General features: G+C 40.5%; 1 protein-coding gene across 1 annotated transcript; it reads left to right on the forward strand.

The window, feature by feature from the left end:
• Positions 1–3,420: 3,420 nt before the first annotated feature.
• On the forward strand, positions 3,421–12,080 carry NDUFAF4 (NADH:ubiquinone oxidoreductase complex assembly factor 4). The gene is made up of 3 exons (NM_001083516.1): positions 3,421–3,584; positions 4,422–4,525; positions 11,514–12,080. The coding sequence occupies exons 1-3, from the start codon at positions 3,449–3,451 to the stop codon at positions 11,799–11,801; spliced, it is 528 nt and encodes a 175-aa protein (NP_001076985.1). The 5' UTR covers positions 3,421–3,448; the 3' UTR covers positions 11,802–12,080.
• The last annotated feature ends 5,603 nt before the right edge of the window (positions 12,081–17,683 follow it).

The following is a 17,683-nucleotide window of genomic DNA, read 5'->3' on the forward strand; positions in this document are numbered from 1 at the left end:
ACGCAAATACTCAATATCATATTCTGAGCTAGACACTGTATCAGACACTTCATATTTTTAAATGGTGCGAAATCCATTAGGTAATTGCTATTGTCCCAGTTCTAAGATGAAGTGAGCATAACCAGAGTGAGTGACTTTCATAAGGACTCATTTCTGGTAGAGGGGCTGGTGTTCAGGTAGAAACCTATCTAAGGCCTAGACTCTCGAGGGCTCTGCTCATTTTTGTGAAGTGAAAGTTGCTCAGTCATGTCCAACTGTTTGCAACCCATGGACTGTAGCCTGCCAGGCTCCTCTGTCCATGGGGATTTTCCAGGGAAGAACACTGGAGTGGGTGGCTGTTCCCTCCTCCAGGGGTTCTTCCCAACCCAGGGATTGAACACAGGACTCCAGCATTACAGGTGTATTCTTTACCATCTGAGCCACCAGGGAAGCCCCTGCTCATCTTTGGGTTCATTTAATATTTATCTTGGCTTCTCTGGTGGCTTAGCAATAAAATATCTGCTTGCAGTGCAGAAGGCTGGGTTTGATCCCTGGGTCGGGAAGATCCCCTGGAGAAGAAAATGGCAACCCACTCCAGCATTCTTGCTTGGAGAATCCCATGGACAGAGGAGCCTGGCAGGGCTACAGTCCATGGGGTTGCAAAAGTTGGACATGACTTAGTGACTGAACCACCACCACCCACCAATATTTACCTGACATTTGTTTAGTACCTACTGTGTACCAAGCATTGTTCAGTGAGATGCAGACAGCAGTGAACAAAGACAATAATTACTGTCCTCAAAAAATTTACATTCTATTGTGTTGGCAAGACTCTAGGTTTACTTCATTGGTACCCTAGGATATTCAGCAATATAAATACATCATATGGCAGTCAGAGAGATGATTAATTCTGAGCAACATCCTGGTTATGCTTTCCATGGGCACCTGACTTCAACCTTAACATGAGCCCAGAGAGAGTTTTGAGTTCACACTTCATGTTAATTTGCATATTTAACAAGAAGGGCTGGAATTATGCATTTGTGATTCAGGTTTTATCTCTAGATGACTCCCAAGGGATGACAGGCAATTGTGTATTTCTCAAGTACCTCTGCCTTCTGTCCTGCTCTTTGAGGACTTGAACACTCCAGGGCCAGCAAGGCAGCTGGCCTGGACTGGATGTTCCTTAAATATTGAATCTCAGTACCTGTGTGTGATTCTCTCAGTTGTATCCGACTCTTTGTGACCCCATGGACTGTATCCAGCCAGGCTTCTCTGCACATGGAATTCTCCAGGACAGAAGACTGGAGTGGGTTGCCATTTCCTACTCCAGGGGATCTTCCTGACCCAAGAATCGAACCCGGGACTCCTGCATTGCAGGCAGATTTTTTATTGTCTGAGCCACCTGATACAGATGTATTGAATCCAAAGTCTCCTTAAATGTGGAAATTCAATAAATTCTTTCATGTGGGTAATTCCCATAGCTCCCTACACTTCTTATAAATTCTGTCTCACATTACTTTTCCATGCTGCCAGAAGTACAGTGGATTTCTATGAAAATGAATTTTTCACTTTGAAAATATTTTTAACAGGCAGTGAATGGGATTACTACCATAATCGTTGAAACACATAGATGTGTGAGGCAAAGGAAAATGTTTTGGTGTATATAGGTAGAAATATGAAGACCTGTGCTCTAAAGCACTTACAGGCATGCTTGTCTCAAAGATGGAACTCTTGGAGCAGCCTGCCACCTTCAGGATAACTTCACAATTAACACTACCAGAGAACACTGGTTTTAGCCTCTGCAAATTTCAAATACCAATTCCAGTAAGAACAGTTCATGATAGTTAATGGTGGAAGCTATGTCCCTTGTAGAACTTTTGGTATGATTACTATATGCAATAATTTTATTAGTTTTCTTTAAAGAAAACAGCCCTTTCTTTAGTTTGAGATTCTTTTAAAAAGCATTACTTAACTTACTGTTGTATCATTTCACTGCTTTTAAACTTCATTTTGCTGAGAGCTGAGAATCCTAAAAACAGATCTTACAGCCACAGTCTGAAAAATACTGTAACTTTGGAAACTCTGCTACTTTTTAGTGGGTTCTTTATGAATTAATGACAATATTTTTGAAGAATCTTAAATAAAAGCAACACAGTAATCCTTTCAGACGGAGAAGCAAGAGGGAGAGAAGGGGAGGGAGGGAGAGAGAGACAAAGAGGAAGATTAAGAAAACATGTAACACCGCTCGTTTTTGTTGTTGTCTGTTTTTTTTTTCCTATTGGCTGTTCCTTTCACTAAATTACAAGGAAGTCTCCGTGGCTTAAAAAGAGTAAGAAAGGTATAGAACAAAGGAGAGATAGGCTAAGGTATGACGCAATGACTCAATGCTTAATGGCACAGAGACACAACACAAATTAGCATTGCTAAGTCACTTCAGTCGTGTTCGACTCTGTGCGACCCCATAGACGGCAGCCCACCGGGCTCCCCCGTCCCTGGGATTCTCCAGGAAAGAACACTGGAGTGGGCTGCCATTTCCTTCTCCAATGCATGAAAGTGAAAAGTGAAAGTGAAGTCGCTCAGTCGTGTCCGACTCTTAGCGACCCCATGGATTGCAGCCTACCAGGCTCCTCCGTCCATGGGATTTTCCAGGCAAGAGTACTGGAGTGGGGTGCCATTGCCTTATCCAAATTAGCATTAAAAATACACAAAAAGAAGGAAAAGGAGAGCATAATGGAAATCGAGACGTCAAATGCGTTACGAGAGCGCGATGTAAAAGATTCTGGGAACAGAGAACAGGGCTCAGATTCAGACGCAACAGGCAACGGGACAGGAAAATAAGCGACATTTAAACAAAAGAGCGACAGAACAAATATTCATCGAGAATGAGTAAAATTTCACTATTTTCCTTTCATAAAAGGAGGAAAGGGCTATTTTAGAACCTTCCTTTAGCCATTAATTGCATTTATATTGGCTTCCTCTGGTTGCACCGACCCGTGAAAGAACTCAAGGTCCATTTGCTTAGACTTTGATTCTCAGCCTGCAACTGTGGGATCACGTGGGGAACTTGAACCAACGCCAGGCCTCACTCGGGAGGGATTAAATCAGAAAACCTGGGGGAAATCCCGGCAAGAAAACTGTTTTAAAGCTTCCCGCCGGACTCCACCAGGCTGCAGAGCGTAAAAACAAGGTGTGCCCAAGCCCTAAGTCCCGCCCCAAATCGCGGGAAGCAGCCGCAGGTGGGAGTATGTCTCCGCCCCAGAGGGAGGTGCTCCCTTTGAGATATTCTGGGTGGAGACGCGGCGTGTGCCCTCCCGACCGCTAGGGGGCAAACTGCACGCATTTAGCGCGCGTTTTGAAGCTCCAGTGCGGGTCACCCCCAGACGTGCGCATGCTCCGGTGTGTCCCGGAGGTCGCCCGCGCCGGTGTATAACCACGTGTGGTGTAACTTAGGGCATCATGTTGTGAAGAAATGGGGGCTGCAGTGGCTCGCGCAGTCAGGAATTTCAACCTAGAGAACCGGGCGGAACGGGAAATCAGCAGAATGAAGCCTTCCCCTGCTCCCAGGCACCCCTCCACCAAGAACCTCCTGCTAGAGCAGATGAGCAGTAAGTGGTGCCTCGGGTCCCGGCGCTCGGTCTCCGGGTGTGGGTTGAGTGGTGGACCTCGGTGCAGTGGTGGGGGTGACCGGGGTCAGCTGCAGTCACCTGGGTCAGCCGAACTCGGGAAGGTGGCGCCACCGGGCTGGTGACATTGAGACTGTCTCCTTGCTCCCGCGGAGTCGGCGGCTCCGCCTACTTCGTAGCCTTGGAGGTGTCGGCGTCTGCCCATGCTGACCCCGCCCTCGCCGGCTTTAATACTTTGCGGCATGATACAAGGAATCAGAATCAGAAGCAATCCTATGCAGGAGAACTTTCTAGACGTCTTCGCCGAACAGTGGACACCGAACTGGACCTAGCATTATGAGTTACATTTAAAACACGTCCTACTGTGTTCGAGTGAATGTTGATTAAGCAAAAAATGAAGTGACTGTCTTAAACAGAAAGCAACTCAAAGATTTAGAAAACGAACTTAATGGTTTCCGGGGGAGGAGGGGCCGTGTAAGGGATAGTTAGGGACTTTGGGAAGGTCATGTACACGCTGCTGTATATAAAATGGGTAACCAACAACGGCCTATTGTATAGCACATGGAATTCTGCTCAGTATAACGTGCCAGCCTGGATAGGAGGGGGATTTGGGGGAGAATGGATACGTGTATATGTATGGCTGAGTCCCTTTCCTGTTCACTGAAACTGCCACAGTATTGTTAATCAGCTGTACCCCAATGCAAAATAAAAATTTTAAAGTTTTTGGGGAAAAAAAGTGACTGTTTTGTGTTAAGTGTTAGGATCTTATAGGAAATTTTCTTTGGCTTTACATTTGTAACATTCTTTTTCTTTCCTTAGGCCATCCAGAAATTAAGGGAGAAATTGATAGGAAAGATGACAAACTGCTGTCATTACTAAAAGACGTGTATGTTGATTCCCAAGATCCCGTGTCTTCTTTGCAGGTAATGTGTGTTTTCATTAAGTAAATATATATTATAACTCCTTGGAGCTCCAGGAGAATCACGTAGAGAAGTGTGGCAAATAGTAAAAGAGAGTGAGGGCTCTGCATGTTTATACATGTGTCAGTGTGCTTCTGAACCAGAATGCAGAGCTTTGGCAAAGTTGAAGCACAGAGGTCTAAGCAAGAGGTATTTGCTGAAATCTAAAAGACTTGTGAAAAAATAACAGACTTGTGAAAGGATTATTTGAATGCACCTCTATTATTTCAGAATTTATAGGATTTGGTAGGAAATTTCTACCAAATGACAATTGGTCACTTGAATGACATTTGAATGACACCAAGAGAGAGCTTTTGGAGAAGGCAATGGCACCCCACTCTAGTACTCTTGCCTGGAAAATCCCATGGACGGAGAAGCCTGGAAGGCTGCAGTCCATGGGGTTGCTGAGGGTTGGCCATGACTGAGCTACTTCACTTTCACTTTTCACTTTCATGCATTGGAGAAGGAAATGGCAACTCACTCCAGTGTTCTTGCCTGGAGAATCCCAGGGACGGGGGAGCCTGGTGGGCTGCCGTCTATGGGGTCGCACAGAGTCAGACACTACTGAAGTGACGTAGTAGTAGTAGTAGTAGTAAGAGAGAGCTTTAATACTATTTTCTCTTCCTTCAGTGGTTTGAGGTATGTTCTGATATCAGAACATTTTTTAGTATTGTGTTGTTGGTGGGCTTTTTGTTTGTTTGTTTTTAAGAAAATATTCAGATAGGATTTGTAAAAACAGGGAGATGGCAGAATAAACTGGGAGTGGGAACCTGTATGTAAATATCAGGCACAAGTGCTCTGTGTACAGTGATGAACACAGCAGTTCTAGTCCTTGCTGTCACAGTGCTTATAGTGTTGTGAGGGACACAGGCATTAAACAAATGAGCAGCCACAGGTACATAATTGCGAAGTCTATAAAGAGGAAATGTAGGTACTGAGCATATCAGAGGGAGCTGTTTGAGACAGAAGGACCAGGGATGGTTTCTGAGGAAGTGGCCTGAACAACAGCTGGGTGTTAGCCAGATGAGTTCATGGGGGCAGGAAGCTTCTAAGCAGGGAGAAGACTTTGATTAAAGGAGAGGGAAGTACCAGTGACCATTCCCTTTTCATTCTAAAATTCTCCAAAGTCTTTCTCTGTAGATAGGCAATAAACTGCACAGATATGTTAATAGTTATTAGTATAATTTTAAGTAGGGAAGAGAAAACGCACATGTAAAGTAAGGTTTGTAACTTGTTACAACAACAGTTATAGGGTTCGGTTATCAGATGTTCACATACACACACACACAAATATATAGGGGTTGATGTTTGTGTTCTTTATATTTAGACAGGTGTTGGATAATACTTCGGTATTGTTTCTCTCACATGTACTTATTCATTCTAAAATTAACTCTTGGGGAACAAAAACCATTTAATACTTCTTATGTATAAGATATAGGAATGTAAATATAATACTTAGGAGATACACAGTGGTGTTAAAATTTCTTGGAGAGGTATTAGGAAAAATCTGAAAAAACTCATTCATGGGCAAGTGATAGTGAAGAAAAGGTTGAAATGCCTATTTATGTTTGTATCTTTTTCTTTTGGGCAGTTCATAATTTTCTTAATGATTTGTGATGTCTTTAGACATCAGTGATGCCGTGGCTCTCATATGTCAAATAATTTACTTTTGTCCGACTTTTTATCTATTGCTATTCAAAATTTTGTGAAATATATTAGCCTTTTTGTCTTTCATTGTATGGACACAGTCTAACATAAAGTCTTCTATATTTTCTTAGTACTTTTATGATTATATATTTTATGTTAAAATCTTTATTTGGCATTAAATAAAGTTTTTGGTGAGGGAGAACTTTTCAACTGGATGGTCAGTTGTCTAAATATAATTTATTGAATAACCCAGTCCTTTCCCCACTCATTTAAAATGCTAATACATACACTTATAAGTCTGTTAACGGATTCATCAGTTCTATTTATTTTTCTATGTCTACACTAGAATTATACTATTTTAATTAATAAAACTTTGTAAAGTATCTTGATACCTGTTATGATCATCTTTCTTTCTTTTCAGAAGTTCTTTGACTCTTGCCACACATTTTTTCCCCATATGAACAAGTTCTTGAAAAGTCCTATTTTGATTTTGAGTGTAATTGAATTGGAATTTATAGATTAATTGAGAATTAACATTTTTGTTTTATTGAGTCTTCGAAGGGTACAGGGAAGATTGTTACTATGAGATCTCTTTTCTCCCTAAGTTTTTAACTATTTATTGCTAATATGTCACACAAAAAAAGTGATTTTTGTATTGCACATGCCTGCTTTGCTAGGTTATTATTTCTCTTTGTTTTTCAGTTGATTCTTTTATATTTTTCTAAAGATATTCTCATACCATTGGAATGGAATTACAATTTTCTCTCTTTTTAGTGTTTATACGTAATTCTCCTCTTACTGTGTCTATTATTCTGTCCTGTTCTTTCCTTGCATAGGGTGCCTGTAATTAGTTAAAATAAAGTGATTTGGTCTGATTGAAAAATACTTTTATTACAGGATGTTTTGTTCTATTTTTAATTTGCTAAGAGTTTTTTTTTTTTTAATTAAAAGAGGATGTTGAATTTATCAGATTTTTTTCAGTGTCATGTTAATTTTAGTATTTAATATTAATCAGAAGGGAAAACTGGATTAAAAAAGTATATATTAGGTAGTAAGAAGATACAGAACTAGGAAGATAAGGGAAACTTGAGTTTTTGGAAAGTGAAGAAGTTAGGAGTGTTTCAGGCCAGAGTTACAATATGAAGGTAGGAGAGTGTGTGGTGCCTTTAGAGTTCAGTACAGTTAGGAGCTGGTGGCTCAATGGTAAAGAATCTGTCAGTGCAGGAGCTGCAGGAGACTTGGGTTCATTACCTGGGTGGGGAAGATCCACTGGAGGAGGGAGGCAGTGGCAACTCACTTCAGTTTTCTTGCCTAGGAAGTCCCATGGATAGAGGAGCCTGGTGGGGTTGCAAAGAGCTGGACACAACTGAGCAACTGAGAATGCACACACCCACAGTTAGAAGAAAGTATGAGGGATGAATCTGGGTCGATGAAATGGGGTGGGGTAGAAAGTCAGTAGGGGCCAAATCATGAAGGTTGTATTTGTCTTGCTAAGGAATTTGAGTTTTATCCTGAGGGCAGTTGGAAGTCATTGAAGAGTTTCCTGTGGAAGAGTGACTTTAGATCTGCTTCATTCTGAGGGCAGTTTTGAGGGTGGGCTGGGAGGGAGGGAGGGAAAGGCATTTTACCCAGTTAAGAGGAGACCAGGCTTTTGCAGTAGTTCCCGTAAGAGACATTGGCTTGGACAAAGGTAATTAGTGACTGGGAGAGAATGAACAGGTTTGAGAGGGACTTAGAAGCATGAGCAGGATTTGGTCATTGATTGGTTGTAATGAGTGAGGAGAGGGAAATGTCAAATATAAGAGAAACTGAGTTTTGAAGTGGGCTATGAGAGATGGGTGGAGTTGGTCCCTGAGCTAGAGAATATGGGGACAAAATTGTATTTTCAGAGAAAAGGGATAAGTTCAGCTTTAGACAAGTTGATCTTTGAGGTACTTATAGGTTATCAAGTAAAAATGTAGTTAGTCATTTGGGAATTGGGATCTGAAAGTCAGGAGAAAGGTCAAGGTTTGAGACCATATTTGAGAGTCATTGATGTGTGGATAATAATAATAAGGGGATGGTGGGATTGCTTGGGGGGAATGTGTAGAGTGAGAAGAGGGCCTGGGCCAGAACTTGGGGGCATACTAACATTTACAGGGTAGCTGAAGTGAATAGACCACAAGGAAGGAACCACTGCGGAGACAGATGGAACACTAGGAGAGAGGTGGTATGGAAACCAAAGCAAAAATAGTTGTGGGTATGTGGGAGTGGTCAGCAGTGTTTGCTTAAAAAATGTCCTCTGGATTAAGATGTAATCCTCTGGATATGAGATCACAAGTACTGTTTTTTAAAGCTGAACTGAAAAGAAGGAAACTGATCATAAAAGAAGAGTTGTTGGGTTTGATGATATTTACAATATCATGGTAATCCAAGTCTATGTCCTGACTAGTAGTGCTGAAGGAGCTGAAGTTGAATGGTTCTATGAAGACCTACAATTCCTTCTAGAACTAACACCAAAAAAGGGTGTCCTCTTCATCATAGGGGACTGGAATGCAATGAAATACCTGAAGTAACAGGCATATTTGGCCTTGGGGTACAGAATGTAGCAGGGCAAAGACTAATAGAGTTCTGCCAAGAGAATGAACTGGTCATAGCAAACACCCTCTTCCAACAACACAAGAGAAGACTCTACACATGGACATCAGCAGATGGTCAACAATGAATCAGATTGATTATATTCTTTGTAGCCAAAGATGGAGAAGTTCTATACAGTCAGCAAAAACAAGACCGGGAGCTGACTGGTTCAGATCATGAACTCCTTATTGCCAAATTCACACTTAAATGGAAGGAAGTAAGGCAAATCATTAGACCATTCACGTATGACCTCAGTCAAATCCCTAACGATTATATAGTGGAAGTGAGAAATAGATTTAAGGGACTAGATCTGATAGAGAGCCTGATGAACTATGGATGGAGGTTTGTGACATTATATAGGAGACAGGGAGCAAGATCATCCCCAAGAAAAAGAAATGGAAAAAAGCAAAATGGCTATCTGAGGAGGCCTTACAAATAGCTGAGAAAAGAGAAGCCAAAAGCAAAGGAGAAAAGGAAAGATATACCCATTTGAATGTAGAGTTCCAAAGAATAGCAAGGAGAGATAAGAAAGCCTTCCTCAGTGAAAGTGAAGTCACTTAGTCGGGTCCGACTCATTGTGACCCCCGTGGACTGTAGGCCACCAGGAAATAGAGGAAAACAATAGAGTGGGAAAAACTAGAGATATCTTCAAGAAAATTAGAGATACCAAGGGAACATTTCATGCAAAGATGGGCTCGATAAAGGACAGAAATGGTATGGACGTAATAGAAGCAGAAGATATTAAGAAGAGGGGGCAAGAATACACAGAAGAACTGTACAAAAAAGATCTTCATGACCCAGATAATCACGATGGTGTGATCACTCACCTAGAGCCAGACATCCTGGAATGTGAAGTCCAGTGGGCATTAGGAAGCATCACTGTGAACAAAGCTTGTGGAGGTGATGGAATTCTAGTTGAGCTGTTTCAAATCCTGAAAGATGATGCTGTGAAAGTGCTGCACTCAATATGCCAGCAAATTTGGAAAACTCAGCAGTGGCCACAGGACTGGAAAAGGTCAGTTTTCATTCCAATCCCACAGAAAGGCAATGCCAAAGAATGCTCAAACTACTGCACAATTGCACTCATTTCACACACTAGTAAAGTAATGCTCAAAATTCTCCAAGCCAGGCTTCAACAATATGTGAACCATGAACTTCCAGATGTTCAAGCTGGATTTAGAAAAGGCAGAGGAACCAGAGATCAAATTGCCAACATCTGCTGGATTATCGAAAAAACAAGAGAGTTCCAGAAAAATACTGTTTCTGCTTTATTGACTATGCCAAAACCTTTGACTGTGTGGATCACAATAACTGTGGAAAATTCTGAAGGAGATGGGAATACCAGACCACCTGACCTGCCTCTTGAGAAATCTGTGTGCAGGTCAGGAAGCTACAGTTAGAACTGGACTTGGAACAGCAGACTGGTTCCAAATAGAAAAAGGAGTACGTCAAGGCTGTATATTGTCACCCTGCTTATTTAACTTCTATGCAGAGTGCATCATGAGAAACGCTGGGCTGGAAGAAGCATAAGCTGGAATCAAGATTGCTGGGAGAAATATGAATTACCTCAAATAAGCAGATGATAACCACCACTATGGCAGAAAGTGAAGAAAAACTAAAGAGCCTCTTGATGAAAGTAAAAGTAGAGAGTGAAAAAGTTGGCTTAAGGCTCAATATTCAGAAAACTAAGATCATGGCATCTGGTCCCATCAGTTCAGTTCAGTTCCTGAGTCATGTCCGACTCTTTGCGACCCCATGAATTGCAGCATGCCAGGCCTCCCTGTCCATCACCAACTCCCAGATTTCACCCAAATCCACATCCATTGAGTCGGTGATGCCATCCAGCTATCTCATCCTGTGTCGTCCCCTTTTCTTCCTGCCCTCAATCCCTCCCAGCATCAGTCTTTTCCAGTGAGTCAGCTCTGCATGAGGTGGCCAAAGTACTGGAGTTTCAGCTTTAGCATCATTCCTTCCAAAGAACACCCAGGACTGATCTCCTTAGAATGGACTGGTTGGATCTCCTTACACTCCTGAATACTCATTGGAAAGACTGATGTTGAAGCTGAAGCTCCAGTACTTTGGACACCTGATGCTGAGAGTTGACTCACTGGAAAAGACCCTGATGCTGGGAAAGATTGAAGGCAGGGGGAGATGGGGATGACTGAGGATGAGATGGTTGGATGGCATCACTGACTCAATGGACATGAATTTGAGTAAACTCTGGGAGTTGGTGATGGACAGGGAGGCTTGGCGTGCTGCAGTCCATGGGGTTGCAAAGAGTTGGACATGACTGAGCGATTGAACTGAACTGAATATGAATACAAAACTAGGGAAAAGAATGAAGATTGTCAGGTAAGCTGTTAGAGCAGCATCAGGTTCCTGCCCTCCTAAAGCAGTTTATTGTTTCCAACCAACTTGTTATTCTTTTAATATATATGAAATAATGTGGTGAGTGGATGGTATCCATTTGATTGATTTCTACCTAATGATTGAACTATGGTTGTGAAATGGTGATATGGCAAAAGCACCATCAAACTAAGACTCATCTTAAAGAGAAAATGTAGTTTGGAGAAGCACGGGTAATACTTGTTTGAAGAAGAAAAATAGAGATTCAAGGCACGAAAGTAGATGTCAAATCCTTGCTCTCATCCTAAAAGCCTGTTTTTTGGTTTTTGTCTTTTGATACTAGGTAAAGGATGCCACAGCACGTCAGAAGCCTAAGGAGTTCAGGTTGCCGAAAGACCATCAGTTTGACATGATGGACGTTAAGAACATTCCCAAAGGCAAAATTTCCATTGTAGAGGCATTGACACTTCTCAATAATCATAAACTTTATCCAGACACATGGACTGCTAAGAAAATAGCTGAAGAATACCATCTAGAACAGCAAGATGTAAATTCCCTTCTCAAATATTTTGTGACTTTTGAAGTCAAAATCTTCCCCCCGGAAGGCAAGAAAGCAATAGAATCAAAATGAAGAGAATCTTGACAGGACTTTTCCTGTCCTCATCCCCATGCCCTGTTTATTTTCTTCATTTGTAGCAGGTTTAATTATATAAATTACCAATTGTGTTGAGCTACCTCTTTGTGAGAGCTTGCTATTTATGAACTCTTTTGAATATTCAGGATGGCTGATAGGATTGACTTTTCTCTCTGTTAAACTTTGGTTTAGTTTGTGTTCTTATGTAATATCAGCATGACTAATCAGCACATGTATAAATTTACTGTAAATAAAAATTACTGTATTTTAAGCAAATCTATCATCAGCTTTTAAATTGGTCATGTAGCCTCTTGGGAAATATCCTGAATCCTTTCTTTAACATTCCAGTGTAGGTAGCTGGTTTATTCTTCCTGTGGAATAGTGAAAGGAAGAGTTTTCCTGACTCTTAAGACTGAGTTTTTTTTGTTGAGGAAAGGGACGCTTGACATTGAAGTCCAATAACAATGTTTCCTGAATAATGGCAGACAGGAGACTGGATACAAAACAGTAGAAAATATATTTTTATTACTGTTCCAGGGAAAAAGAACTAGTGGAGACTTATTTTGTTTTGAATGAATTTTACATATAAAATAACTTTTAAAAAATACAAGCAAGAATTGGTGTTTATAAAATTTTGTCAGCCTCTGCTTTGACAACCAAACAGGTAAGTCCAAAAGCTTTCAGAGAGGCAGGTGGTAGAAACTCTCTGAAAAAAAAATAAGTTTTCTGTGGACTTAATGTAAAAGTACAAGATAATTTTAAAGCATAGTTAAAGAACCATGGTAAATTGAATTTGGTGATCAAATACATGTGTTTTTTTCCGATTTAAATACTGGCTGAAAGAAGAGATAAAAAATTACAAGTAGAAATAATAACGTTTGATCACTGCAAAAGACTTGGAAAATTGCTGTCTCGATCATTTAACAAACTTAGGAGCACAGTGTGAGCCAGTACTAGGGTCTTCAGCAAGGTTGTGTAAGTTTAGCTCTGCAATATTACTACCTCTGGGAGTTTGGGTAGATTGCATAACCTCTTTGAGATTGTTTCCTCTATAAAATGAATATAGTGCTGCTTTATTAAGTCAAAAGGTTACTGTGAAGATGCATAATAACTACAAAGGATGGAACAAATTCGACTTGAATTTTTGCAGTTCAGATGAGAAGCCTGAGGAAGTTTCCTGACCTATTTAAGATTATTCTGTAGTTTATGACATAGTCAGGCCCAGAATTTAGGATTTTAAAGTCCTAGTGGTATATTTTTTCTGTGAGCTGTGGGAATACTCATAGAATGTGGTAAGAAAAATTTCAAGTTATCAGTGTTTTTCTGAGGGAAGACAGGCATCCCCATCTTCCCAAGAATTTCCCCTGGGAATAATATGGAAGGTGCTGAGGAATTAAGCATGATGATGGAATGAGGCCTTTGTAACGCTGAGAAGAGAAAAACTGACGGAGATGGGAGGATTTTAAGCTGTGTTCAGATGCAGTTTCATTATGTGAATCAACTATCCCTAGACCATATTTGGTTCAAAACCTTTTTTTTTGTAAAGAAAACAAGAATTCTGTCTATAAAATTGTGTTTTAGAAATTCAGTAAATCATCAAAACTGTTTTTCTTTACCAAATAAAGGTCAGTACCTGTACCTGAATCATGGTAATGCTGTTTCTGAGCCATCTTCACTATTCAGATCTACACTGTGGATAGGTGGCTGTAAATATGGCTGTGGTTATGTAGTGTCGCATGATAAAGTCCTTCCCATATCATTGATTAGCCTATTACTGCTTTGTATCATGTGTAGGAGAGTGTTGGGTAGTAGTGGTGTCACAGACAGCATGGAGTTGAGATTCAGAAAATCTGGATGTAGATCTCAGCATCACCTCTAGCCACGTGATGTTGGCAGTGTCCTCAGTTGTAAAACAGGTAATAATTGCTAGCATCTTTAAAGCAATTACTGTACTAGGCATTGATCTAGGTGCTTTACATGTATTAACAATATTTACCACTGGTAGGAGGAGAAGTACTGTTACTATATTTTACAAGGAAAATTGAAGTACAGGGATCTATAAAAGATGGCCTAACAAATGTTGGAGCCCAGATTTAAACTCTTTGAAAACCTTGTGCCCCTGACCGCAGCACTACCTTCGCTGTTTCTCTGTGGGACTATAAAAATTGGGTGCGATGGCATGCAAGGTGCCTGGGCTGTGTGAAGCCAGGACTACTCAGCGCCCTGAGCATGAGAATCTTCTGTGGACCTCTGGAAAAATACACATCTGGGCCTTCTCTGCTGTGGTAGACTGCTTTAGTCAGGCTGAGAGACTTCTTTGTTGATGAGCTCTGGATCAGGGATGTTTTAAAAATAATGACCAGTGTGCTGCGCTGACCATCTGTGCAGTTTAAATATCAACATTGTCTGGGTCTAAAGTTTCCTATGAAAGAAGAAAAGGGATAGGAGATAGGAGGGTAATTTTGAGGGAGTTTGAAGGAGAGAAATTTTATGGGACATGAAAAAGGAAGAAGGGAATAATTCCTGGAGGTTCGTGGTTAGCAGAGTTAGGGGAAGACACAGGGAGGCCAACCATAGGATGAACAGAACTGGGATCCAGGAAGCTGATACAGAAAAGCTGCCTAACTGGGCGGATTTCACAAAGTTCTGCCATAAATAGGGTCACCATGTAAATTATTGCTCAAACTGAGACACTTGAGAGTGAAGAGGGCACCAGTTACATCAGGACAAGAGGCATAAACTGGAACGTCTTGGACAAGCTAGGAGATAACGGTGAAAAGGCACTAATGCCGAGCTTGCCCCCCTGTGATCTGGCTGCAATCCCCTTAGCTCCACATGATCAACATTTAGCACCTCACCATTAGCCAATCAGGAGTGGCTACTGTCTGTGCCAGAAGGCTTTTCTTGGTCCCAACTAATGCTTATGCACGGACATCCCCTCCTCCATATCTACTCCATGCTCTAAAATACTGGAGGTTTAGGTTAGTATGATGAAGCTTCTGTACTCATACCTACAGGGATTGAACTGATGTGGCACAAAGCGCCCTGAATTGGGGCTGAGCTTCAGGACAGCTTATTGGGTACAAGCTGAAAATATATAAGAAATGAACACAAAGGATTAAAATGATTTTATTTATCTTAAATAGCCATTGCTCATTATATAGCTCATCACTTTAAAGCTACTCTAGCTTACTTGTCTTAGACCATTAAATCTTTTGAGAGGACTATCCATTTGTTTATCTGGCTACTCCATTTCTTCTGCTTTAGGAACATTATAATAGAACTGAGTTACTTCTTAGGAGAAATGGTGAAATAACAGAAGCTCTTAGATTTAAGTCCATATGTAAAAACTCAAAGCTTTACCTTCAGCACATTTAGGTGACTAATTCTGTGGCTTTTCTTTGCCATTGTCTGCACTCCGACAATAGAACTGTGTCTTGGGAAGAACTGTAGGAGTTAGAAGAACAGAATCCTGAGCAGAGATGAGGTTCTATAAATTTAATGTATTAATGTTGTGAAGTACATAGCAGGTAACATCCAAATTGATTCTTCTTACTTCCTGTGAGGAAAAAGGCAATGGGTAGGTCACTATAAAGATGAATACTTTGTTGATAAGAATTCAGTCAAAATGAGATAAGCTAGTACTTGGATGTTGAGAAGTAATTCCTGAGATGAGAAAAAATAGGTAGCAGTGTAGTCTTGAGGAGCAGAAAGAGTTCTTGGTTATTTGAGAGAATATAACCTTGGAGAGGTGCATTTTTAAAGAGAGCTGCAACAGTGCCACCTGAATGACAATGAACTCTGCTTCTGGTTCCAAAGAAAATAATAAAAGTAATTACCCATAGGATTGATTACTGACATTCACATCTGGAAATAGTGGGGCTACTGAGGAAAAAAAAATAAGTAATATTCAATTCATTTGTAAAATAAGCCTCAGGCCTTTTTCTTTTTTTCAAAAGAATAAGTAATGATTAAATTTAATACGTGTATGTTTTGTCATAAAAATTCCACTTAGAATGATTTTGAGCAAATTTGCTATTTTAGTATACCTTATGTATGGGAAATATTATAGCCAGATTTTTCCTAAAATGCCTTCCTGCATTTCTTGGAAGCTATAATAATTCAAATAAATGAATAATTTCACTGAAATATGTAATGAAGATTATTTTATTTTGTAATTATAGTTTCATTTGCAGTGATGCTTATTACACAATAATATATTTTTGTGTAAGATTTAAATTGTATTTTCCTTTTACCTTGCTTTTTTCAATATAGTTCAACATAAATTTTTATGAATTGGTGAGTACATAAACAGATGCTGCTTTTCATAAACAGATGCTACTTTTTAATTATTCAATTAAGAAACAGTACAAATGGGCTATATTTGTACTATGTTACTATATATTAAATTTAATATTACTTTATATTTACTTTAATATTTATTTAATATTTTAATATTAAATTTAATATTACTTTAATATTACTATCAGTTCAGCCAGTCGCTCAGTCGTGTCCGACTATTTGCAACCCCATGAATCGCATCATGCCAGGCCTCCCTGTCCATCACCAACTCCCGGAGTTCACTGAGACTCACGTCCATCGAGTCAGTGATGCCATCCAGCCATCTCATCCTCTGTCGTCTCCTTCTCCTCCTGCCCCCAATCCCTCCCACCATCAGAGTCTTTTCCAATGAGTCAACTCTTTGCATAAGGTGGCCAAAGTACTAGAGTTTCAGCTTTAGCATCATTCCTTCCAAAGAACACCCAGGGCTGATCTTCAGAATGGACTGGTTGGATCTCCTTGCAGTCCAAAGGACTCTCAAGAGTCTTTTCCAACACCACAGTTCAAAAGCATCAATTCTTCGGCACTCAGCTTTCTTCACAGTCCAACTCTCACATCCATACATGACCACTGGAAAAAGCCTTGACTAGACGGACCTTTGTTGGCAAAGTAATGTCTCTGCTTTTGAATATGCTATCTAGGTTGGTCATAACTTTCCTTCCAAGGAGTAAGTGTCTTTTAATTTCATGGCTGCAGTCACCATCTGCAGTGATTCTGGAGTCCCCCCCCCCCCCCCCAAAAAAAAGTCTGACACTGTTTCCACTGTTTCCCCATCTATTTCCCATGAAGTGATGGGACCAGATGCCATGATCTTAATTTTCTGAATGTTGAGCTTTAAGACAACTTTTTCACTCTCCACTTTAACTTTCATCAAGAGGCTTTTTAGTTCCTCTTCACTTTCTGACATAAGGGTGGTGTCATCTGCATATCTGAGGTTATTGATATTTCTGCCAGCAATCTTGATTCCAGCTTGTACTTCTTCCAGCCCAGCGTTTCTCATGATGTACTCTGCATATAAATTAAATAAGCAGGGTGACAGTATACAGCTTTGACGTACTCCTTTTCCTATTTGGAACCAGTCTGTTGTTCCATGTCCAGTTCTAACTGTTGCTTCCTGACCTGCATACAAATTTCTCAAGAGGCAGGTCAGGTGTTCTGGTATTCCCATCTCTTTCAGAATTTTCCACAGTTTATTGTGATCCACATGGTCAAAGGCTTTGGCATAGTCAATAAAGCAGAAATCGATGTTTTTCTGGAACTCTCTTGCTTTTTCCATGATCCAGCAGATGTTGGCAGTTTGATCTCTGGTTCCTCTTCCTTTTCTAAAACCAGAACCGTTCAATTTCAGCTTCTTCAGTGTTACTGGTTGGGGCATAGACTTGGATTACTGTGATACTGAATGGTTTGCCTTGGAATCAAACATATCATTTTGTGGTTTTTGAGATTGCATCTAAGTACTGCCTTTTGGACTCTTCTGTTGACCATGATGGCTACTCCATTTCTTCTAAGGGATACCTACCCAGAGTGGTAGATATAAT

Source organism: Bos taurus, chromosome 9, assembly GCF_002263795.3.
Source record: "Bos taurus isolate L1 Dominette 01449 registration number 42190680 breed Hereford chromosome 9, ARS-UCD2.0, whole genome shotgun sequence".
NCBI classification, from domain to species: domain Eukaryota; kingdom Metazoa; phylum Chordata; class Mammalia; order Artiodactyla; family Bovidae; genus Bos; species Bos taurus.

Coding starts and splice junctions, on each gene's coding strand:
- NDUFAF4 (NM_001083516.1), top strand. CDS start 3,449: ATGGGGGCTGCAGTGGCTCGCGCAGTCAGGAATTTCAACCTAGAGAAC. Junction 3,585..4,421: donor CCTGCTAGAGCAGATGAGCA/GTAAGTGGTGCC, acceptor TTCTTTCCTTAG/GCCATCCAGAAATTAAGGGA. Junction 4,526..11,513: donor ATCCCGTGTCTTCTTTGCAG/GTAATGTGTGTT, acceptor TTTTGATACTAG/GTAAAGGATGCCACAGCACG.